This window comes from Pomacea canaliculata, linkage group LG14 (assembly GCF_003073045.1).
Source record: "Pomacea canaliculata isolate SZHN2017 linkage group LG14, ASM307304v1, whole genome shotgun sequence".
In the NCBI taxonomy this organism is placed as follows: Eukaryota; Metazoa; Mollusca; class Gastropoda; order Architaenioglossa; family Ampullariidae; genus Pomacea; species Pomacea canaliculata.
Window position 1 is genome coordinate 4,082,907 of NC_037603.1, and position 24,860 is coordinate 4,107,766.

The window sequence follows — 24,860 nt, forward strand, 5'->3', positions numbered from 1 at the left end:
GAAATATTTGCCTCCTGTTTGTACACATGGAACAGATGAAAAAGCTAATTATCCTAAAAGATCAAAGAAGGAGCTGTTTACTTTTCCTACATCTGACGAGGCTTTAACGGGATTTAATTGAAGAAAAGAAGATTGTAATTACAGGAGGTGTTAGCGTTTTTGAAGGAAAACCGCTATTGACAGAATAAGTAAATACCTCCAATGTGTTTCTACACCGGCTGAACCGATAAATTCCATTCCTGCTGTTGTTTTTTTTTTCTAATTTGCTTTAAAATAAATTTTTGTTAACTTAGTTCGCAATATTTAGAGATTTAAACGCTTTCGGTTCTTAGAAATATTTTGTTATTTATTTATTCTCTGTAATCACTAAACTTAACAAATCGAAAATTAGTCTTTAGTCCTTTGTGGATGTTTGTGTCTGCGTGTGTGCGTGTTCGCTTGCCTTCATATTCGTATAAATGTTACTGCCGCCATTAATTACTGTAATCTGGTATTTTTTCTTGTTTTCTGTTACCATGCATCACTTTTATAAAGCAGCAATTTCCTAAATTTTGACAAAGATTGCGAGTTTCCCTTTGTAGCTCTACGGCCTCAATAATTTTATTTAATCATGTACCGATCGGCATGAACTTCAGAGAGACCCAGAAGACATGAGGTTGATGATGGAGTGATGGAGCCTACCTTTAAGCTAAAAGTTATATTTTAAGCACAGTTAAGAAGCTGAGCTGTACTACACATTAATGACCAAGTGGTAGGAGGATACATAATATATAACTGTACTGAGCGAGACCTTTAGAAACAAAGAAGTGGGTGCTTTTTAAGAGAAGCTGAAAAAAGACCTTTTTCAGAAATAATTTAGACAGATATAATATCCTCCCTTTCTAATCCCAATAAGAGGCAGGTTTGATTGTTAGTAAATCAACAAGGCTTTTACAAATACTCAAAGTGGATTTCGGTGAATTCCTCCTAAAGCACAGATCTGGCTTTACCATCATCCATCGAGCAGCACTCGCACCCTGTTACCATGAACGCTACTGAGACATCCAACGAAACTTCTTCCTTCGATCTCCTATTGTCGTCTGCGAAGAGAGTTCTTGCAGCAGCCTCCCCACCAACGACTGCTGCGGAAGGGCTCGTCTCCGATGCGACTGCCCTGACTTTCATCGTTGTGTACAGATGGCTGGCGATCGTGATGTGTCTCGTGCCCCTGGTCTTCACATTGCTAAATGCCGGTGTGTACTGGCAGCTCAGGAAGGCCTCACATGCAATCCACCTTCTGGCCATCTGCGCCGGTGACGGCATGTGCACGGTGATGTTCCTGGTGTTGTTCCTGACCGCCCTGTGGCAGCCACCCGACTCACCCATCTACCAGATGGTGAGATGGTACCTGGTCACCTACTTCGCGAGCAGTTCTCGCCGAGCCGCCATCTGCCTCAACGTGCCCGTGACTTTAGAACGCTTTCTCGCGGTCGCCTTCCCTCTGAAAGACTTCTCAAAACGAGTGGCTGGCAAACCGAGACTCAACGTCTTGGCTGTCTTCCTTCTGACGTTCGCTGCGCATGTGTACGTGCTGCTGGAGTACCACGTGGTGATAGAGGCTGACGGTAAGGGGAAGACAGTGCGCACGAGCATATCCATCAACAATTCCTACATTTTTCTGGTCACCGCCAACGTGGTAACCGTCTTGTTCTCATATCTTCCCGTCGTCCTGGGTCTTATCCTTAACCTCGCTTTGGTGATCGTGTTGCATAGACATAGGACCAGCACCAAAGGTCTCAGACTCTCGGCAGGAGGAATGAAACCATCGCAACCGCTAGAGAAGTCAATGTCCTCGGAAGTTAATATAGTTTCCAAGCAGCTCGCTTCGAACACGAACGTGTTAGTTACTTCGCACCAGGACATAAACCGGAAGTCGGAGGTGACGAAGCAAGACCGTAGTCATGATACACAATCTGTGACGACCATGGTACTCATCTTCTCCTTCGTCTACATGGCCACGGCACTGCCACGCCTGGTCCACTTTTCTGCTCGGACTTTGATACCTCAGTACGGCCCCAGCGCCCAGGAACACAACCTGGACACGGTTCTGGACATCGTCACTCAGATCATCACCCACCTGGCGGAGGTGCAACAGTTTTGCTTGTCTTGCATCTACAGCCGCCAGTTTCGCATCGGGGCAAGTCGTTTGTTCGTCGTTCGATATTTTTGCAGGAGCTGGGCCATGAGACAGGACCTGTCATCGAGCGGAACAACATCTGAATCGTCGTACATCCAGACTAAGGCAAAATCTATAGGAAACAAAGAATGAAATAAACCTTCAAAACAAAGAAATTAATATTGGATTTCAAGATGGGCGCAGTCTTTTTAAAACTATTAAGGCAGAAGCTTGAGTAATATAGAAAATTCATTTATCAATATCTGCCAAGAACCTCGAAGTATTCGGTGGCAGAAGCTTGTATATAACAAGCGTATGGATACCATTTTCCTATTGAGATGTTTCAGTCTCTAATAGTCTTACAATTTAGTGTAATTTTTTTTGTTGATTTAATGAAAATAGAACGTTTATTTGCTTGTTTCTCAAGTGGTCGTTCTTGTTTAACAAAGAAAGATCAATTGTTTACAGTTTGCAACACATCAGTAAATAGTCTTCTGAAGCCACGAGCTTCGATTACCGGACTTTTTTGTTGAATATAATTCTATGACGAGATTTACATGGCTGTCATACAGAAGACTTAGTGAACGAGTAAATTTTTCCTTTAAAAATATTATTTGGAAATAACCTTATCTGTAAGCATTTGACCGGGTCAAATTATACTGATATATTCAATACTTACATACAGGTAACAGTGCGACAAATCTTATATTTTAACTTGATTGACCGAACCTTTCCTTCTAACACTAACTTTAACATTAAGTTCTTACATTAAACCCTAACTCTTTATCAGAAGAAGAAATTTCGAGGGATTGTGAAAGAACAAAAATATCAGTTTGCAAATTCAAGAAGCCATCCTTTTATGAAGCATTTTTGAGAACTTCAAAGAGACCAGTAATTAATTTCTGCAGTATTGTTTATTTTAAGGCTACAGTGTACAGGAGAACATTGATTTCAAACCTGAATAGAAGTTTCACGAAAACAAAGGAGGAAAACGATTTTTGGAAAAATAATTAAGCATGTATGTTGTCAATAAGATTGTCAATTAGATGATGAAAGCAAGCAGCAATTAAGTTGTACACTGCAGGCCTAGGTTCTCACACAACTGGCGGTGTGCCCTCAATTTTCCTTAACATTTATTGATCAAAGACTATAAAGTGATTTGTTTTTAGTAGCTTTTTGTGTCGCTTTACATTTTGAAGCCATGTCTATACATTTTCATATGTGAGAAACCAAGGAAACCGTTTGATAAATATAACTCTTAGATCTTTTGAAAAAAGAATGTGAAGATAACTTTCAGAAAAAAAACGCACAAAGAGAAACAAAACTAAGTACACTTTTCAATACTTTTTTGGTAGCTGTAAAGGTCCATGACATTTTTATTCTTTCATGGATGTAAAAGGCAGTTACAAGTCCGTCTGACAGTTAACACGCTGCCAGCTCACCATCCATGAGCGATGCAGCGATAATGAAAGAGCATCAGATCCAGTGGCAATGACGATGACAATGATAATATGACAATAATTTAATAGTTGCAGAAATTAATGTTTTTGTTTAGCTGCGCGCGCACATAACTAAGCCCAAAGGATACCTCATTGTTAATATTTGTTTAAGAACACCTGTTCCTATAAAATCTGAATTGTATTATATGGGAGACAGGTATGTACAGATTTGTGTTTACTAGTGTATGTACATTTGCCTTCAGAGTTCTTAGAAGTTGATAACACAAAGAGTGACAAACAAGTAAAACAATAAGAATCAAAACAGATCGGAAAAAGAAAGGGAGAAAGGAAAAGAAAAGGATCATTTTTTCATTGCTTAGTTTTGAAACGCGGCTTTAAGAACTGAAGGTATTTGTGAAGCTGATTGACAAACAATTCGTCGTTGTAAACATGTATGGATGAAATAATTGCTCAGTACTATGTTTCTTTACAAGACACTCATAATTAGGCCGGTCGTAACTGTGTTTACAACTTTGAAAACTTTTAATTGTCATACTGAACACCTACTAGTGCCTGAACATTTGCTTTTGACAAACAGTTGGACTTGAAGTTTTATGATCAAATCCTATTTAGGGAACAACTATGGAGTTTAGATATTGAATAAGTTTCTACAATTAAAGCTCGAATTTTATTTCTTACATGGCATCAGGATTGAGTTAAGAAGACGACTGTGGTAGACACACTTTGTGCGACTGACGATGAAAAGAATTTAATGTGTCAAAAGAGAAATTTTAAAGTTTCCAACAATGACTTTGCATTTTTAAAGACCATATGGCTAGAGAATCATATTTGCAATAAAATGGATAAAAATGGGTATGATACTGTTTGTATTGCAAAATCGCTGAATCCCAAAATTTAAATTAACGGATATTATGTAGGTAGGTCATATGTATGTATTGTAGCATACGTTTATGACAGTGTCCGGAGAAATGTTTAATGTTAAAGGCATAAGTCAAACACTAAAGTTATTTTGATGAAGCTTTCACAAGGATGAAAGCAATATGATTTTGGCTGCTCTTGGTGTCATTAGAGAGTTTTAATTCTTGAGTGGAAGGTTTGTTATGAACAGATTAATTATAAGCAACAGGTGTGCCAGTGTATCAATCTTCATACCTCTGCCATCTTGTAACATCGCAACGATTTTCATTGTAACATTGGGTCATTGTGTTGTAGTAAACTATCCCATATGTAACATTGTGCTATAAAGCTGTAAAATCGTGTTATTTTATAGCTGTATACTTTCTTCGCTATTTATTTGTCCTTAAGCTATTGTTCAAATGATGAATCACTGAGAAAATAGTTCAAACCAAATAGTTTAAACGTCCATTAAATAGCAAGATTATGCATTTATTATTATTAAACTGACAATGTGTGCAGATTAAAAAAAATGTGATGACCAAAAATGGCTAAGAATACACTTAAATATAACTATGCATCCCGTATTATGCTGACACTCGATTCTGAAACACTTATCCAAAAAGTTGAAGTTACTCGTGAAGTCACGTGACCTAACGTGTGGCAGCATTCATATTGACGATGTTCTTTCCACAGAGAGGAACGATGTATTACAGTGAATATTACTGGGAAGACAGCGAAGCCTAGAGTTTAACAAACCTTCGACAGATGAGTATAAAGTTCAGGGTTTAGTTGCTATGTACCATCGAGGTACTGTGCGAAGGTTCCAGGAGTCCAGCCAAACGGGTACGCTCGTTCCTATGAGTGTTGTTGTGCTCAAGGGATGCCCTTTGTCCCCGATGCTGTGTTTCATGTGGAAAGAAATCATTTGTGATATATCCCAAGATCATCAAGCTTCTGTGTCGATGGGGGAGAGGTCTCTCGAAAGATATGACACCTTGTCGAAGACGATTCTCCAAAGTTAAGTTAAAGGAGCCCAAAGCGGAGGCAAGAAGAACAAAGGTTGGGTGACTAAAGTGAAGAAGTGGACTGGTTGTCCATCGGGGAACCTTCTCTCCCAAACCGTGTGCCAAAGTGTTTCCGTTACGACTGGTACCTCCGGCAACAGTTAAGGGTGTAAAAAAGTGAAATAAGTATTATCAGGGGAGGTAAAGGAGATAGAAAGAGAGGATTAAGCCCGAGACACGGTGAACCACTTTCACTGCCTCTAGGACTTGAGACTCCTTACTTCTATGCATTATTACAGTTACTAATACCTTAACAACGTAGGTGATTAATTAAACCTATATATATATATGTTGAACTAAAATCTTTCTTGCTTAACAAAGGTAAACTGTGATAGATTCTAGTTGATAAGATCATTACTATACTGAAGTAACTACCAATAATGAAATTTTGATAGTATATTTACTCCAGAAGGATTTCATCAGATCACAAGACTTGTGCAGCTGACTAATGTGTATTTAATCGTGATCTGTTTTGGAAGGTTGACAGTTGCAATATACGTGTTGTTGGAAGGTGAGAAAAGGTCACATTGGCGAACCCGAAAGGTTTGTATATTTTTCCATGTCTTTGGAACCGCAGTAAACTGGTTTGCCCCAACGATTTTTTCTTTGAATTGATTTGCTTACATCTGTATTGAAAGTTCAGAGTGAAGCGCTGCTTAGTTGTGATGAAACCCTAGTCATGGAATGATTATATATGATGATTTTTTTATTTTTTATTTTTTTATTTTCCTACGATAGTCTTATGAACACAGAAAAACGCTTAGATGACAAAATGCTTTCTTCCTCTGTTTCTTCTTTATTCGAAACTTGACAAGATAAAGATGGACGAAGGAACTTGTTCTTTAAAACGTTACTTTCGGCTCATAAGACGAAGCACAGCCATTAATTTGTAACACCCGTAATTTCAAAAATATATTTTAGCGGAAAAACACAAATGAACTTTATATATATTAAGGTGACCAGACGTCCCGCATTTGGCGGGACAGTCCCGCTTTTGACCTCGTGTCCCGCCTGAATATCGGGCGGGACGCCCAATGTCCCGCCTTCTGGCTTTCTGGCAAGTCCATCAAATGTCCCGGTTGTCTTTAAAAATCACTTTTTTCGGCGTTTTTTGACGGTGACGACATCATCATCGGCACGTGTCCCGCTTTCGCCCCCGAAACGTCTGGTCACCTTATATATATACCTATCTAGACAATTTTGGAGAATTATGAATGCATGCAACCTTAATTTCAAGCCGATGGTAAACCACTTCTGGTTTGCTGTCGGCTTTTGGTTGATACATGTACAGCGTTCGGAGACTTTATGTATTATAGTTTAGGTTTTCAAGAGTCCTACATACTCATTTCATGGATTCCCAAAGGATGAGCAAATAAAAAAGTTTTGGCTGGTAAAATTTCGTTTGGGTTTGAGAGTTTATTAGTGAATGTACAAGTATATCTGTAGGTGTGTAGCGTGTGTGTAGACTGCAAGTGCCATGAACACCAACATTAGAACAGAGATCATCGTCCATCCTTTGGCATTGAAATGATAAAAATTGCTGCTGCTTAAAACTCTAATCAGGAAAAAAGAAAACGGATTCAACTGCTTTTAGTTTGGTGCCATGATCGCTGCTTGGGTTTAACCTTTTCCTGGTTTCTAAACTGAGGCTGTTTTCTGCAGTCTGGACATCGTGCCGGAAGAAAATACTTTCGGATATTTATTCGTGGTGTAACGGGGACGGTCACAGTGACCTATCGCAGGGGACGCTACCGCAGCAGAAGAAAATTGGAGTTGTCTCCCTGAAACAACCTCAAAGCAGGCGATACGCGTGTTCGTTTGGAACCGTCCTTAGGACGAAAGGATTGTTGAACATAGCTTTCCTGAAAACAGCAGTAACTAATGGGGAATTTCCACTGAGATGAGAAGAAAAATTGATAATTATCGCAAATTTTAAAGGTATGTCATTTTATTTCGATCCGAAGTTCAAGAATAACTTTCAGTTTGTTCGCTTTCAGTTGGTGGCTTCCTCCTAGATCTGTCGGTAATATTATATCATATTCTTTTTTTGTTGTTATCCCAAAAAACAACAAAGCTAATGAAATTAATTTCGAGGAATGTGTTGATAACTGTTTCCCAGAAGATATTTTAAAAGACAGCTGCGCGATAACCACCTCAGACACGAACATTCTTGTGAATAATCGATGAAAGCAGGGAAGTAAAGTATTGACATATTGTGTCACACAACACATCATAGAAAAGGGTTTTAATTGGTTATTATTAATAAACGCTACATACTTCTCTCCTTTGTTTGGAGAAGAGACTTAGAAACTACATAGGACTGACAGTATAATCTGGAGATTCGTTTAACGTGTTTGTTACAGTCTGTGCTGCAAGCTATAGTGTGAAAGAACAAGAATAAGGCAAGTATTATTTTTAATTTACACTGAAAAAGAATGTATAAAATAGAAGAAAACTTAACTAACTACTTGATGGAAGTGCATATGATATAATGACAATGATAGTTTATTTATTAACAATAGAGACTGGGTAAACATGACTACTTGCATTTATGCTAGGACAGGTTAGGGTTATATGTTAAAGAAGATGAGATACTTATTGGTTGGATCTTTTGCTATCTGGTTAATATGCTTCATGGTAGAGACAATTATATACATATACAGTAATCCTTTGTTTATCATGGAAGATGCGTTCCAGAACCACCAGTGATAACCAAAAATCCGTTGAAATAGAAACGGTATATTTATTTATGTATTTATACACTATATTAAGGCTTTATAAACCCTCCTCCATGCTTATGCGCTACATAAACCTTTCCCATTTCCTTAATAACCATTCCCACACTGTTGTTTACAAGAAAGGCACTCAGTGTTCATTTCCAAATCAGGTGTTCATGGTTTCATACTCTTCATCTTCATGAAGTAACAAATAATAGTTCAAATACTAAAATTTTAAAGATTGGTGTCTAAGATTTTTGCCTTGTAAAATAGATACTATAAATAGATGCTGCCAGCAAGAATTAAAATCAAGGAGTAGTGAAAGGAAATATTTGTAAAAATAATATTATTAATAATAAGATTTTTTAGTCCTTTTCCAGTGATTTCTGAAAATGCATTACAGAAGTGACAGACAGACCTATCCACATATGCAAAATCACTAACATCGCACACCCATATTTGCATGTAACAGACACGCTCACTTCTACAACAGACACACCTACTCCTACACAAGGTAAATACACACACATATTGTACAGTCAATGCAAAGAAAGTTAAATTAAGACATTGAATATAGCTGCATAGATAATCCATGTTTAGATATAAGGATATTCAGTCAGATTTCATTGGACAAAGACGATAAAATAATGCAAGATTATGAAACCCGACTTCAGAAAATAACATCGGTTGTTTTGATTGTTAACTCCATAGATAGCAGCTTCATTACAGGTATTACATCAGGATCATGACAGCAACAGCAGATGATATAATGTTTAAATTGATTTTAGTGTTTATTTATTTACTTTTATTTCCCTCAAAACCTTCGGCGGGAAACAAAAAAACAACCAAAAAAAAATCAACACAACAGTATTAACCTTTAATATGAAGATTAAACCCAAAATACAGGAAAGTGATTGTTGGAATGAGTAAGAAGGTACTATGAATAATCACAAACAAATGTGAGTAAAGAAGAAATTTATATGGATCAGAGTTACTTATCTGTTTTTGCTTTTGACTAAGTGAAATGGTGGTGAAAACATTTAGTCCATTGTGACTCAGACATGACTAAAACAAATAAACTGACGACAGTAGCTGAAGACACACCTACAGACTTTTTGGGAAACACCACAAGGGTAGCAAGGTGTTGATGGACAGTGCCTTGTTGCTAACGTGTGTATCAGGTGGTTGCAAGCAACAGGTTATGTGTGATAATTACATAATTATACATTAAAATTAAAGAGAGATTGTGTGCAATAATTAAGTATACATTAGATCTAGAGAGCACAAATATGAAAAAAACAATTTGAAGCAATTATTTCTGTTTTTCCAAGTGCATCTAGACATATTTGGATCCAATTTTTTAATTTGTTTGTGGTTAATAATGTTTTTCAGAATATCAAAACCTCCAAGAAGCGCCAGAAGAAAATGGAGATTCCACTTGTAAACATTGCTGATTCTGATGTGAAACTTTTATGTGAAGATGGTGCTAGACCCGCAGACTCATCAAATGCTGCTGCTGATGCATTTGATGTGCAAGAAGAAGAATGTTGGGGTGGAACCACATGTGCGGTCAGTCAAGGTTTCACAGTTGTAGGAGTGATGCAGGTTGATCCCTTAGAAAAAAAAACATCATGTCTGTTTGTTGATTGCGACAGCATTTCAGGTTTTACAAATCATGACAGTAAATGTATGAGTGAAGCACGTGCAGATCAAAGTGACAAAGATATGTGTTTAGATGGAGAACAAGATCAGTTCCAAAACATAGAAGAATGGCTGTCTGGCAGCATTCATAACGAAGAAGAAAAGATTGATGAAGAGACATTACCTTTGTGGTCAGGAGAAGCAAGGAAGAAAAGTGATGATGACAAAGAAATGGAACATATGCAGAATGATGATTTGTCTGAGTCTTTGGGCGAATCATTGTGCGTTCAACACAAATCTCATGATCAGACTTTCAAGATGGCCGTACGGTCACAGATTGAGAACACATCATTAAACTTAGTGAGAAATTTATCATTACAGCCACTGGTGGCAGATATTCTGGCGAAGGACTGTTCGATGAGAGGTCTTTATGGAAAAGTAGGCTGTGGCATTTTCAGTTATGCTTGCCACACAGTGGAGAGTGTACAGGCTGCACTGTGGACACATTCTTCTGTAAAGTGGTGCCCATCAAATGGTTTCAATACAGGGGACCTACCATTAAAGGAATGCCGTGTAATGATAAAGGATCTCAAGAATTCTCAAAAAGAAAATTTGGAATTGCATGGTCTACATGGAGAATGTGTGACATATAAAAAGATTAAACGGGCCAGAAAATCCAACTCATTTAGGAATTTGAAAACAGAAGCATTCCTGCCAGAAGTAAGAAATGCATTGTACTGGTAGAAGATATTGGGAGCCAATCAGGTAATCTTTTTCATAAAAGATTAAATAAAAAATTCTACCCCTTTGTAGAAAACCGTAAGCTTTCTAGAAACGCAGCAGTGAAGTTGGTCAATACACACACAGCATCTGTGACCCATGCTAAAACAGTTCGCAAGTATCAGATCAAAGCCAGATAGTAAATATAAAAAGAAACTAGGCTTGCCAGAATGCTTTGTTAAAGTAGAAGATGTTCAAAGACAATCAGATTCAAGTTCCTTTTTTAAAAAAAAAGTACGAAAGGAATGCTATCAGTTTCCAAGAAACAAAACTCCTGCATTGCCTAACCTAGAATATTTTAAGGACCCTCATTTAAAGGAATGCTCTGTGTTAGTGGAGCATGCAAAACTATCGCAGGTTTCTTCAAGAAAGAAAACTGGTCATAAAACTACCACATTGTTTAACGAAGAAGCGCTGCAGAAGAAGTGTTTCGTCTTGTTGAAAGACATTTTGAGAACAGAATCACTCAGAAAGAAACGACCACCAAAGCAAAGCCATAAATTGTATGCAGACAAATTTGGCTTCATTTTCAGAGGTGGTGCTTCTAAAGTACTTATTAAGCTTCAGGGTTTGTCAGCAAACGAAGGCACTAAAGTAGGTCAGGCTAGAATGCCAAAATTAGCTCCTCACATCTCAATCCCTCATTTCACTAAGATGGCAGGAGTGACCGACAACTTGAAAAATACTGACACAAGAGAATGCTCTGTTGTTCTGGAGAAATCAGGTATTACCAGCCTTCAACCTCAGAGTTTGCTGCTTAAAAAAGGGGTCAAAACAAATCAGGCTAGAATGCCAAAATCCGGCCATCCTATCTCAATACCTCTTCATACAAAAACCACAGGAATGAGAGATATCCTGAAAAATATTAACTTGAGAGAATGCTCAGTTGTTCTGGATCGGATGCACGAGATGCTGTAACATTCCCCAGATTCTGAAAAGAGATGTGAAGTCACAATATGCAAAAGGTAGACATGGGCTGTTCCTGCTTTGTAGGTGTTTTGTGGCTCTGGGAGATGTAAATGTGTGGCAGCTTAAAGAACGTTCTTTCATTGGTTGACTTTGTCACATATCATTCATTAGGAGCAAGAACATAGTTGTGTGCTTGTTACATTGCTTAAAACTTTCAACACTTTGTACATGTAGACTGGGGAGACTTTGTAGCCTTGTGATTAATAGAGTTAGCTTGGAGCAGAAGGCCTATCCAAGACTGGAAAACTCTTCCAGCAGAAATTGATGCACCATTTCAGTAAAGGTAAAGCCAGATGGTCATGCTCCATTTTTTCACTTGCCATGCCCTGGATGTACTAATTCAATTGTAATTTTTCCCTGAAGCCACCAGACTCATACATCTGACTTTTTTTTCATTGTTAAACATGTCTGTATGGGTATAAATTGCATTCAAGTTGTTTATCTGATGATATGGTATTTAAGCCAGCAAAGAGAACTGAATTCATCTAGACACAATACTTAGTCTAAAATCTGGACTTCTTTCACTATGATTGCATGTGCTGATCCAGATGAATTGACAAGACAGTTTGTCAAGTTTCCAAATTTTTCTAAATGCAAGATATGTTACTCATAAAAATAAAAATGGGTGGTAGAAGTTCATAAGAAATAAGTATATTGATTCTTGATACAAGGGGGTACAAAAAGCTTACAATGGATTTAGATTATCAAGAAACGCTGGTTCATTGAGTAATGGCAGACTACTTTTGAATTATCTCTTTATTATTTGAGTGAAATATTATCTAAGGATTGTACATATTGAGATTTTCATCAGAATATGAAAGCTTCTCTGTTTCTGATATGTATCGTTTTAGTTTCAGTTTTTGCTATATATACTAAACTTTTAGTCCATTTAACAAGCATGGATATAATTTAGTGATTTCTTAATTTTTTTTAAAGTTTAAATTGGTTTAATTCTGTTCTTACCATTTTGTGAATAACTTGCACACTTTTTGCTTATTCCATGGTGCTGTCATGAAGTGGTTTCTGCACCAGTCACTGATTTGTTTAAGACCTTCATGTCTTCATTGTATGTAAATCCAGAGAGTATTTGTATCTATTTTTTGTTCAACAGAATATTCCACAAAATGGGGTTGTGTCAAGTCTGATTTCACATTTAAGGAAGGCTGAGACCTGTTCATATATTTTTCCACTTATCGACATACACACTCTCTCTCTCTGTTGCACACTGAGAATTCAGTTGTTTTTGTTGTGATCAGCCACAAAACTTTTCTTTCCAAGCTTTGAACCAAAAGAGTGATGTCCTTCAGGCCTGACATGCCCAGAAAAACTTTTGCATTTCATAGGATATTGCTGATTTTTTAATATCATCTTGCTTGCCTTTGAACGGGAGTTTAAAAAATTGTTTTACTGCACTTGTCACACTATTGGTTGCCATGGAAACGATCCCAAATGGCGCCCTAAAATTTTTTTAAAAAAAACTTATAATGAATTTATTTTGTAAAACTGTGTGTTAAGAAATTTTAATTTAAAACAGTATAACTACTAAATATTTCTTAAAAAGCCCTCATAGAAATGTTTAGATATGTAAAAGAAAAACTCAACCAAATGTCAGGTCTGTATCTCATGTCAAGAAAAATTTTTTGAAATAAACCAGCTCTCTAAAGTAAGAAACTGATAAAGTGAGAACAGAAAAGGTGAAAGCTTAGTAACTCTGTTTTATCTAATTCTTTCATGTAATGTATGTGTTTGATGGAAAATTTAACCACCTTTCCATGTTTTCCTACATATAACTTTATCACGACTAATGAAATTAATTATTTAATTTACTTTTAGAAAAGTCAACATTGCTGTTGCATGACTAGGCTACAAAAAAATACAGAGTGATAAAAAAATCGTGTTTGTAAACATTGAGCTACACAGTTATAGGTTTAGTTAGTTATATAAAGGTTCAGTGTCCACTAGCTTCATAGGTTTTGCCATCTCTGGTCTCTGGCCTATCTAACATTTAGTGACTTTGTCTCACATATTGCTTCCACATCCTTTATTTGTCCTTCTTTCCTGTTAGACCTATTGTGTCAATGGCATACATTTAAGTCTGTGTCAGCAGCATAAATGTAACTCTGATCTCTTTTCAGCAATTGCTGCATGAACTTTTAATACAACTGCTATGCGACTCATGGTTGTGAGAGGTGGAATTGATAGCCACCTACTGTGCAGTCTCTGTCCATGGTGGAGCATCAGTTGCCACCCGAGTCCTGAGTTCATGCCCACTGTGCTTCATATTTTCTGCCAGTTCAATGCGCTACCTTTACCTCACCTTCTCACATGCACTATTTGCCACTAGTGGCAGTATTTCCCCCACCCCACAAGATTCCCTGGCATGGTTGTGCAAACTTTTTCTGTTGTGGGTTTGTGGCAGTTAATGTGTTTGACTGTTTGTTTGCTGACCTTTTGATCTTTTGGCTTATGCAGTTATGTGGATAATACATAAAGTATTAGCTGTTTCTTTTTTTGTAAACCTCTTTGAGCCTTCTGTTAAGTAGGGAAACATTCTAAATTCCCAGAAATATACGTTCGGAAGAAAGAGGTATACCAACTGATCTATTGACATTTAATTTAATTTTTTGTTGTTGTGCAGTGAGAACTTAATTTTCTAATGTAATGTAGAAATGAATGTTTTTGGCATATTGTGTTCCAGTCACCATTATATATCATAAATAAAGATCATCTTTGAGAGTTTATGGGGGGATAAAAGGACTTTGTGTATATAGAACTTTCAGAGCTTATAGACACTAAATTTGAGTGATTGGGTCTGACAGAGTTAATGATTAGAAAAATGATCATATCTAGCATCAATCTGTATTTTGTAAAAAATTCGCAATTAGAAGTGTTTTCCAGAACCAATTTTGTGGAATTTGCTAGGACTGTAACAAGCTTTTTTTTTTTTTTTGTCTTGATGGGTGTTTTAGCATCAAACACAAACAACACAGGCAATATGACAGTATAAAGCCTTTCAGTTGATAAAGTGAAATGTACTTGCTGCATGTAGTTACTGCTGTAGTAAAATGAATGACAATGATGAAGAAGATAAGGATAAGAGCGGGAACTGAAATGTATGAACAACTGTAAAAGAAGTGGCTTTTTTTGTATGAGCAGTAATTCTGCAAATGTGAACTGGATATACACTGGAACCTTCTGTAAAAATATTCTGTTTTATTTAAACCCTACCTTTCCCAGGGCTTCTGCTAAGGCTAAATTCTTTGGGGTCCCAGGGACCCCTTCTTCAGATTTTTAAGGGGTCCCTGTTCTTTGCCCAAATTTGAAAGGGACCCCATTGACGAAAATTGAAGGGGTCCTCTGAACTTTTAATGTGTACTGTACGCAATTTTTTGCGTAAGCAGAAGCCCTGCTTTCCATTTCCTATTGCTGGAATGCAACAGGTGCCATTTGGATCTTTGATTACGAGTTGAGTCTTCTTGGGATATTTTTTGTGACTTACCTTAACTGTGTTATTGTTTAAACTGTTAGCAAAAAAAAAAAATGTGCATATGTTGTTTTTAATATCTGGTTGCTGTATTAAAAATTATATTTTCATTACTTCGTAGTAGTTTTATTATCATGAACAAAAATGAAAGTTTTATTCTTTATAGTGGATGATTGCATTTCTGTTGGTCTTGGGCTATATTTGACTAAATAATTGACTGTCATCTGGTCCTGATTATTTCCCATAATTTAAACCGGCGAAAGACGACGTTAAAAAAAAATTGTGTTAAAAGAGTAACCCTCCTTCACGAACTAATCTTCTGTTTAGCTCTGTTCATTCAGCTTGCATATCTGTCTTTCTCACCATATACGATGCCAGCTTAAAGCGGCATCATCATTGTCGTCATCGTCATCATCATCATAATCATCATCATCATTTACTAGTACCAGGTGGACACAAGCAAGCTGGCCTACCCACTGTGGGGTGGGGGTCCGTATCTATTTGCCGTGTATAGTTGTATTCACAAACTTCAGACTACAAAATGTCGAGGCATGGAAAGGTAAACAACCGGCTGCGACTTGTTTTTCATCTTTTGCTGCAGCTTTATTAAAATGGCGAAGACGAGAGGTAGGGATGGGTTGTAGTTCCTCGAGATGTTCTACGACCGACTGTCTTGATGGCGTCTAATCTTGGCGAGACCTTGTTGCTCACACGTGGTGGGCAAGGCTGGTTTGTCACTGGTTTCTGCAACAGTGCAATTCTTGTTCCGCTGTTTGCTCGTCTGCAGCCAGCAGGCGAGGTTAGGTCACAGGTCACGCCCGGGTCACGTTTGTGTAACTTCTCTCGCGTTTTCCGCGTCTAATTGCAGCCAAAGGGGAGAGCTGAACAGCTGATATTTTGAAGGCGGTTGGTTCGTATTCAGTGACAGTTCCATATTAAAATTTTTGTCTGACATCTTTTAATGCATGATTCTTCATTTTTATTCTCATTCATTTTACATGAATGTGTACTTCACGGAAAATGCTTCATTATAATTGTGTTAATGCCTTTGATAGCGTGCATTGACATAGGAGCAATTTTGCTTTGGTTATACAATTCTTCTGTTCACCTCTGCATCTCCATCCCTCAAAGCTACCCTAGACTGACGATTATATACTCTTTTACGTTGACGGATGAATGCTGCTTAACTCTTAAATCTTCTGATACCATTTCCTTCTTTTCATTAAAAAAAAAACCACAGTATCGTATGTGGTTAGGTGGGAATATAATGAGATGTCGCAAAAAGGATGTATTTTTCAGGTGGCAGGTGATACCTACTTGGGGAAATATCGCAGCAGGGAAAGAATGATCACAATTTTGCGTTAATGTCAACAATCAAGGCTCATTCAATTGCGAGACGGAGAGTTCCAAAGTTTTTTTTTTTTTTAAAGCACCTAATTTGCCCTACCAGTGAAAGTCAGTACAAACAATGCTTGGCTTCCTGGGGGCCAGACCAGACAGGGGGCAAGCTAGGTAAACAAGGGGATGATCCCTCCTTATCATTAGCCTCACAGACAGCTCTCAACATGTAGTGACGGACGCCCAGGGCGGTTAACAGCAAACGAAAAGCCATTTGACATACATTTGATTTTTCCCGTTAATCAAAAAAGTTTTTTTTTCGAGGGAATTCACTGTTAGTTTTAAACTGAGCTCGCATGGATGGGGGAAACAAATGTAGGTGTGCTGAAGACAAACAAGTGGATAAAAAAGGAAGTGGATAAAATGTCGTCCGGCAGTGGGATGACCAGTGGGCATCAGGGATGGCATCTCTCAGGCACCTTCTGGTTTTACTACTGTCCTTTGGTCTGCTTTTCGGTGAGTCCTTTTTGTACATTCGTTTGTCCATTTATCCATCCAAACGCATCTAATGTCAATGCTCGACTGAGCGAAGACAGAAACGTGCTTGATAAAAGGATGTATAAATCTGGATGGACTGTTTGCCAACGGATGAAGACATTGCTAAAGTTTGGTAACCGCCTAAAAATGGAAAGACTCTGGTAAAAGAATTTTTACTTAAGAACTGAAAAGATTATGCAGGTCAGGTTATTTTCAAGAAATTTATACTTTAGATGGAGAGAAGAAAAGTATGTCACACAAACATGTTTATCCATGTGGTCTACCGGATATTAAGTGTCCAGCGTCTACATCTCTCAGCCTTAGTCTCTCACATTAACATGGCTTAAAATAATCTTTAACTGCTTCAGATTATGCAAATGTGATTCGGAATGAAAAGTACACAATACACAATAATACGGATATCACTCATACCACAGGCAGTGTTTCAACAGATTTGAAGTAGATACTCTTGATATTCAGAAGTTTTATTTTGTTGTATACAAAGTTCGCCGCTTCGTTCTTTTAAGAGAAATAAATGTGAAAGATGGTGGAGAGGTAGGACGAGGACGGAGGAGAGAATTTTATTGCCGGCATTTCGTATCTGGTGTTGTGTAGATGGCTCTTCAAGCGATTGCTGTCGTCTGTGCGTTCTAGACAAACTCTGGGCATTCGCCAGACAGACTCCTACACAACAACAGCAACAACAACAACAGCAGCGGTTTTGTCTAGACTCGCAACTTTCATTATCATCATCGGCTTTTGGAACTGCATTGTACCGTCGACTGGCTTACGGTAACCATGACAACATTATTGTCTCACCTCTCAGTGTGTACACAGCCTTGACTATGATCATTCCTGCTGCTGCCGGGGACACAGAACGCGAGCTTGATGTATGTATGTCCTCTTTTAGTTTGTTGTTATTGTTTAAATGTTTTACTCTTCAACTGATGTTTTATCTATTTATAAAGTCAAAATAATAAAAAGAAAATTGTTTCATCAGTTGCCAAGTGCAAGACAAAATCTCAAGACAAAATATTTATTTGTTACATTTTTTCCCAAAAGTTTAAAAATTTTTGGTCGCCGTTTTGTAAAACTAGCCTAAATAATGGTAGTGGTGTACGCAATGTAAAAAAAGCAAACCTTTTGAATTCTAAAGTACAAAATTTAAGTGAAAAGTGGATAATAGATGGACGGATATAAAGAAAAAAAAAAAAAAGAGACAGCTAGTGATGTAGGGCCTCACACAGAGACAGTAAGTAACAGTGTCTGTCTGCCAGACCGCCCTCGTTATGCTGCCACAGCAAGACCTCCAGTGTGAGGTGGAGAGATTCCTCAACTCTTTGACAGCCCCAGCTTCCTCATCCATGGTCGTTGTTCGGTGGGGCAACGGCTTGTTCTACAATCGACTTCTACAGAGCAGAATATCGCAGAGGTACATCCTCATCACAATTATCAAGCCAAACATTTGCACATTGTACCATTTTCCTAGTGGTGCCAAGTGAACCATTTTCAAATACGGGTATCTCCTTACACAGGTGGTGACGTTTACAGAATGTTTCGCAAATTTCCCACCACTACACTATTTTTACTTACAATTAATTAGCGTGGAGCAGGACTGTGTATATTGCTATACACAGAAAGAAGCTAATGACCTTTTATGAGACTGATGAGATTCGCCAAAGAAACTGAAATCGACTATTTCATCACTTCTCATAGATTAAGAGCAGTCGCACGTTAGATTTATTTTAAATATCATTTTCAGGTTTATTCAAAGCATAAATCGGTATAACGGTGCACAAGTGGACTCTTTTGAGTGGCCGGAACCTGAACGGAAAATCAATGCGTGGGTGAATCAACTAACTGAAGGAGAGATCCCCCAGCTTCTGCAACCAGGGTCCATTCCGCAGGAAACTATCCTCTTTCTTCTTAACGCCGTGTATTTTGAGGTATGGGCTCCTTGCATTCTCCATCTTCTGGTTCCTATGCCTCTGTGTGTGTTAGCTTTTGAGGCTTTAGCATAACTTAATGGTTAGTGCTTCGTCCGTGCCTCCATGTTTTAAGATTAGTTCAATCCCTTCGCTGTTTGTAAATTATAATGGTAAATAACAAGTATGAACGAGTGTGAGCGTCAGCGAGGAAAGGGAGATCACTCTAGCGAAAAATAAAGAGAAGCAGACGACATTGGCGGACATGAGAGTGAAAGTGTGGAGAGGAGTTGTGTGTGGACGAACTGAACTGTGAGTAAAGTACTAAACGACTGCTGGTGCGATTATTAACTACATGATAAGAATTGCGATTAAGAGTTGAGGTTAGGATTAAGAATTAAGATTAAGAGTTATTTAAGTGTGATTGATCGGGGAAGGCCCCGGATTGTAAACATTGTGTGTATTTATAGCTGTGTTTCGCCGATAGAATATTGTGTTGAGTCGAATTATTATTTATGAATATGTATCTTGAAGTTTGTGAATTCCTGAGCCATTCAGCAACTTATTAACATGATTTGGGCAATCGTTTTTTTCTGTGTTGAAAGAACGCGTACTGACGTCGTGTGTGTGTTGCTCGTGAGAGAGAGAGCCGGCGTCCGTTACAGTCCGTTGACCAGAGGCTACGGGGTCCCATTGCTCTGACCATAAAAGCTTACTACAAAAATAATCATTATAAAATCAAATAAAAGCTGAGCTTTGCCTTTTCTCCATTTCTTTTTTTAAATAACGGCCACCTCGGTTAAGTGAAGTACCTTCCAACTTACCTTTTTATGTCTTATAAAATTGAATCAGACGTTTAATTTGCAATATCCGGGCACCTATCATCGACCCTTTCGAGCGATTCTTGTGTTGCTATTGCATCGAGCAGCATTCACCACTCAGTAAAATAGAAGACAAGCCTTTTTTAAATTTGCCTTTTAATTACCTTTCTACTAATAACTAGAGTGGCTTTGAGGTCATTGTGTAGTAAATACGCCGGTTACTGTTTGTCGGCTCATGCAGGCTTCCTGGGAAACACAGTTCGTTGTCCAGTCACCGATCAGCTTCACCACTGTGCTTGGAAAGGTAGTGACTACTCCGTCCATGGCTTCCAGGGGTCTACTTCCGGTGCTCTTCCTGGAGGAGTTGGATGTGAGCTTGGTGGAGCTGTCCTACAGGGGAGGACGCTACAGTCTCTACCTCCTCGTGCCTTCTACATTCGACGGTCTGCATCGACTGGAAGCTCGTCTAGATAGTCAGGTTCTGACCAGGGCAATGATGATGATGTGTGCACTTGTTCTGGGTTTGTGTATGTCTTTGAGCGCTTCTCGGTGTTTGTGGTATGGAGAAATTGCAAATAAAATTAATTTTATCGATTATTATACTTTTTCCGTATGCATTTTCGTTGTCTTCCATGAAGGCTAATACATGTGATGCATCCGGCAAGTAGGAAACTTTATACCAAACGATTAGAGATGTCTCAATGATGATGATGATGATTGATGATTGATGATGATGATGATGATGATTGATGATGATGATGATGATGATTTATTCCAGGTTCTTGATGGCATTCTGTGGCGGGCTCGCGGCTACCGACCAGTTGCTGTCGTTCGTTTGCCGAAGTTTAAGCTACGCACGCGAAAGTCGCTGAACGAAGACCTGAAGACCATGGGTCTGACGTCGATGTTTGACGCACGCAAAGCTGACTTTTCTCGACTGGTCTCGGACGTTGACGAGGGTCTGTCGCAAGAACTGGGCAAACTGACCCCCTTCGTCAACCAAGTTCTTCACGAAGCGATAATTGAGGTAAAATACTAGCATTCACATAGACCATCGCCCTTTTCCACCTATCACTCATATGTGCACCCACAAAAAAAAAAAAACCCACAAGTATTCAGTTGACCACATTATGGCAGGTGTGTCTAGAATGTTGTTGACAGTTGACCACATCACGGCAGGTGTGTCTAGAATGTTGTTAACAGTTGACCACGTCACTGCACATGCATGTCTAGAATGTTGTTAACAGTTGACCATATCACGACAGGTCTCAGAGAATGGTACAAAAGCTGCAGCCGCGACCTCTATCGGTTTCGTGGACCGCTCTCTTGACACATCAGAAGATCAGTTTCGGGTGGATCGTCCCTTCGTTTTCATCATCCGGGACAAGGCAAGCGGTCTGAATCTCTTCACAGGACGGGTCACTGACCCTACGCTAGAGTGAGCTGTCTTGTGATATGTCCCGGCACAATCGCATAATCTTTTATGGCACTTTAAATAAATGTTTGCAGGCAACAAAAATACACACTATTGAAAAGCTGGAAGCCTTTACCATCTTCTTTCTTGTATCTATGTGTACCTGTGTCTGTGTCTGTTAAATTAAGACAGCAACATTTATGCTTTTAAAAATCCGTTCAGCTTGTAATTGGTCGTCAAGTAATTATTGTGTCAAACGACATTTTGGTCAATTCTAGGTCTGTCTGTGTGCTGAGGATTTGATTGTGTATTTGAATAAGTGTGGACAGTGAACTTGTAGGGTTAAAATCCACCTAAACTCTCGAATCATGAACAGATGCGCGTGTTTGTATAATGTACTAGCAGGGTACCCGTCGTCGTCCGGGTAGTTTCTCCTCCTGTACGCTTTCAGACGCGATTTTATTTTCAACTATGCACCCCGTGATTCAAGCTGGGACGAATGACATTGAAGGCCTCAGTGTGGCGAAAGAGTGAAACTATTGAACTCTTATTTGTACTCTTGATTTTAGACGACAAAATTGTTTGGGGAGTAGATGAAGCTCAGCGTTTTAAAACAAAGGAAGATATTGTAAATGCTTATCCCATAAGCTTACTGCTGAACAAATTCAACATATTTTATTCCGTGGAAGAAGGATAGGTAGGAGTTATAACTCAGGGGAGGTAGCCATAACCGTCTTGCGACTTCTTCACACTCTCTTACTTCCCTTTAACTTTTCTCTCATCGCTGCCGGCTCATCTGAGATAGTAACAGTACGTATGACTTGATCAACAGGTCTGTGTATCACCTCAGAGGAAACGTTAAGAACAATGTTCAAACACTCACTTACAATCACGATCCCCTCCCTTGTTCTTTCCCCGAATAAAAAAAAAAAAAGGTAAATGTCATCCCATGACCTCTTACAGGTTATTAAGGAGTTAGGTGTCAAAGAGCTCACTTTTCTTGAGGTAATCTCTTCTTCCTCTTACCCAGCCTTCATTCACTTCCCGCTGAGTCGACTTTGGGGAAGTGATCTGCGCTACACGGTATCTCAGTCCGGACGACAGCGCTCTAGCCACGTCTGTCATTCTTTCCAATGTTTCCTTAAGTTTGTTTTCACGCTCTCTGCAGACGATTATCTTCAGCCATCTTTGTTTTCTCCGTCACAAATCTTTTTGTCGTCACTCACACGCAAAATCGGAAAATCAATTCGACGTCATTCTCACTGCGCACTTTTTAAAAAAGTTCTAAACAAGGAAGGCAACAACAACAAAACAAAACACACAGGTCACGTGACTGTTAGATAGCGACCTTAAAACAGATCTCATGTCCCAGAGAATAAATGTGGTGGCGGTAGAGGTGACCTGTAAGTGGTTCACGGCGTCTAGACGATGTCATTGTAAAATGTCCAGTCCTTTCTGGGGTCATGTTGTTACACGCGTCTTTCAGTTGTGTGTACGGTGGTGAGCTATGTCCACAAAGAAATGGCGGATGTCCGCTTACTGGCGGTCAGTGTAAGACAATCATTGTGTCAGATGCCTATCGTGTGACAAAATGTTGTTATCTTGTTGACAGGAACATAAAGAAAGCGGAGGAAAGTACAGTGTCCTGGTAATGATTTCCCTCACGGACTCCTCCAACAGTATTTTCACTGGCAATTTAATGTAACACATCATCTAAGAAAAGTAATACAGTAACTGTCGTGCTTAACATAGTGTAGCGAGACATGGATGTAGGTTTAATCAAGTACTGATACCGACTGCAGTTAACAGATCATTTTTCCTTCTTTGTGATTGTTTTAGCCACGTGTTACCGGCTAAAACCCATAAAGAAAATTTCAAAAATTAAGATGGTGGAGATTGACATCAACTAAACATGAAACCATCGCATGAAAACAAAAATCAGAAACATTCCGGCCGAATCCGGCAATGATCAGACAAACTGCGAAAATTAGTTTAGGGGCTGACTAAAAAACAAGAGGGACAAATAGTGCTTGCTACACTCTTTTTATTTAACGATTGTTTAGCATACATGGATATGTGGTATTTTCAGTTCTAAACACCCGTGCAAACAAAACGCGTTCCTGAGTTGCAGCTTTATATTATTTCTGTATACAACGATAATGATTTAAAACAAACCACGTAACTGTTTTAAATGTTAAATGTTATGACAGGTACAAAATGTTCTTAAAGCAACTCAATAATCTGTTCTGTCCATTCTCTCGACTTTGTCCCGATGTACCACACCGTGCACAGAGTATTGTGTGGCCGTTAGTTCACACGATGTAAACATTCCTACCGATACTGCTGCAATATGTCTTTGCCTGAAATAGCAGTAGATTAAGAAGTAAACAGAAGATTTTAAACATCACTGTTTTAGACGGATGTTTGAGTTCTACCGAAGCCATAGTAACCCACATTCTATGTCCGCCGATAGTTAGTACAAGTACCGCTTGTCTTTGATGTCTTTCAATTTTGTATCTTCAAATCAGGAGGTCGATGTAGACGTTATCGAATTTATACATTCTCTGTCTTTGGGCACTTGTTTTGACTGACATCGAACTGACCCTCACGGCAAATAGGCTTCTTGCAAGATCCATCAGTGACGCAGGCCAGATCCTCGTCGTTCAGACCTTTGTTGCCATCCTTAATGCTCTCGCACTCTGTCGTGTCATTTGTCTCCGAGTCGCAGTCGCAAACACAGTCTGCTTCTTGTCGACGCATTCTGAACATAGAAGGACACTTGGCGAAACAATTTTGGGACCGATGCGACATTTACATTCAAAGTGTTCGGTAAAGGTCTTCGTAACTATGCGCCTTGTCTTTTGACCTTTTTCATTGCTCTCCACGAGCATAAACGCTCTTCGAATTTCTGTTTGGTTCGTGGGGGTGCATTCATCTTCATGGTCACAACAACCGCTGTCGTTGCGGCACTTGTAGACGATGGTGCACACTGGGAGTATGCTTTCCGGCTGTTTGGGTTGCTTCATGTAGATTGCTTTAGGCTGCGGGGCATGGCATTTTGACAAAGGGTCCGATAGCTGCTCCTCCAAATGTCTTTTTGCTTCTTCCAGATCTCTTGAAAGGTCTCCTCCAGAGCTAGTTGTCCCAGCGTTGGCGAGATTGTGAGCTCCTCCACCCTGGTCTTGAGGCTCTGACCTCAGCATTTCCCCGATAGCTTCGTCACTGATGTCGTTGTCCTTTAAAAATATCCGTATTATATCATACCCGCTGTTAGCGGTTCGAATTTTCTCCTCAATCTCCTCCAGCGGCACCTCTTTCATGAGCTTTTGAATGTCTTTCGGCAAAGGAGTTTCGTATATCTTTTCATACCTTCTGCCAGTCTCACTGTTAGTGTTTTCAGCGTGTTCTTCGTTAATATCGTTGGCGAATGCGTGAGATCTTTGCTCTTCGTAGTCTCTTAAGTGGCTGCATGTTTTCTTTATTGTCCCATTTTCATTGAAGCATGTTCTCTTATCCATGGAGGCTTTTGTCCATTTTTTCTTGTTGCCTTTTATCCCTTTTTTCTTGCTGCCTTTTATCCCTTTTTTCTTGTTGCCTTTTATCCCTTTTTTCTTGATGCCTTTTATCCCTTTTTTCTTGTTGCCTTTTATCCCTTTTT

The 24,860-nt window shown here is 38.9% G+C and overlaps 3 protein-coding genes across 4 annotated transcripts; all 3 read left to right on the forward strand.

Moving 5' to 3' along the window:
• Positions 1 to 1,192: 1,192 nt before the first annotated feature.
• Positions 1,193 to 2,308, forward strand: LOC112555531. The gene has a single exon (XM_025223965.1). The coding sequence runs from the start codon at positions 1,193 to 1,195 to the stop codon at positions 2,306 to 2,308; it is 1,116 nt and encodes a 371-aa protein (XP_025079750.1).
• A 5,036-nt stretch (positions 2,309 to 7,344) lies between these two features.
• LOC112555749 lies at positions 7,345 to 12,498 on the forward strand. The gene is made up of 3 exons (XM_025224247.1): positions 7,345 to 7,514; positions 7,940 to 7,978; positions 9,686 to 12,498. The coding sequence occupies exon 3, from the start codon at positions 9,719 to 9,721 to the stop codon at positions 10,676 to 10,678; it is 960 nt and encodes a 319-aa protein (XP_025080032.1). The 5' UTR covers positions 7,345 to 7,514; positions 7,940 to 7,978; positions 9,686 to 9,718; the 3' UTR covers positions 10,679 to 12,498.
• Positions 12,499 to 16,494: 3,996 nt separating this feature from the next.
• LOC112555740 (leukocyte elastase inhibitor-like) lies at positions 16,495 to 21,323 on the forward strand. Of its 2 annotated transcripts, none has more exons than XM_025224235.1 (7): positions 16,495 to 17,021; positions 17,658 to 17,932; positions 18,320 to 18,474; positions 18,805 to 18,988; positions 20,030 to 20,266; positions 20,567 to 20,815; positions 21,054 to 21,323. In XM_025224235.1, exons 1-7 carry the CDS (start codon positions 16,967 to 16,969, stop codon positions 21,228 to 21,230), a joined length of 1,332 nt encoding a protein of 443 aa, XP_025080020.1. In that variant the 5' UTR covers positions 16,495 to 16,966; the 3' UTR covers positions 21,231 to 21,323. The 2 variants fall into 2 exon arrangements, with proteins under 2 accessions (XP_025080020.1, XP_025080021.1); XM_025224236.1 differs by having other exon boundaries at positions 17,697 to 17,932.
• The last annotated feature ends 3,537 nt before the right edge of the window (positions 21,324 to 24,860 follow it).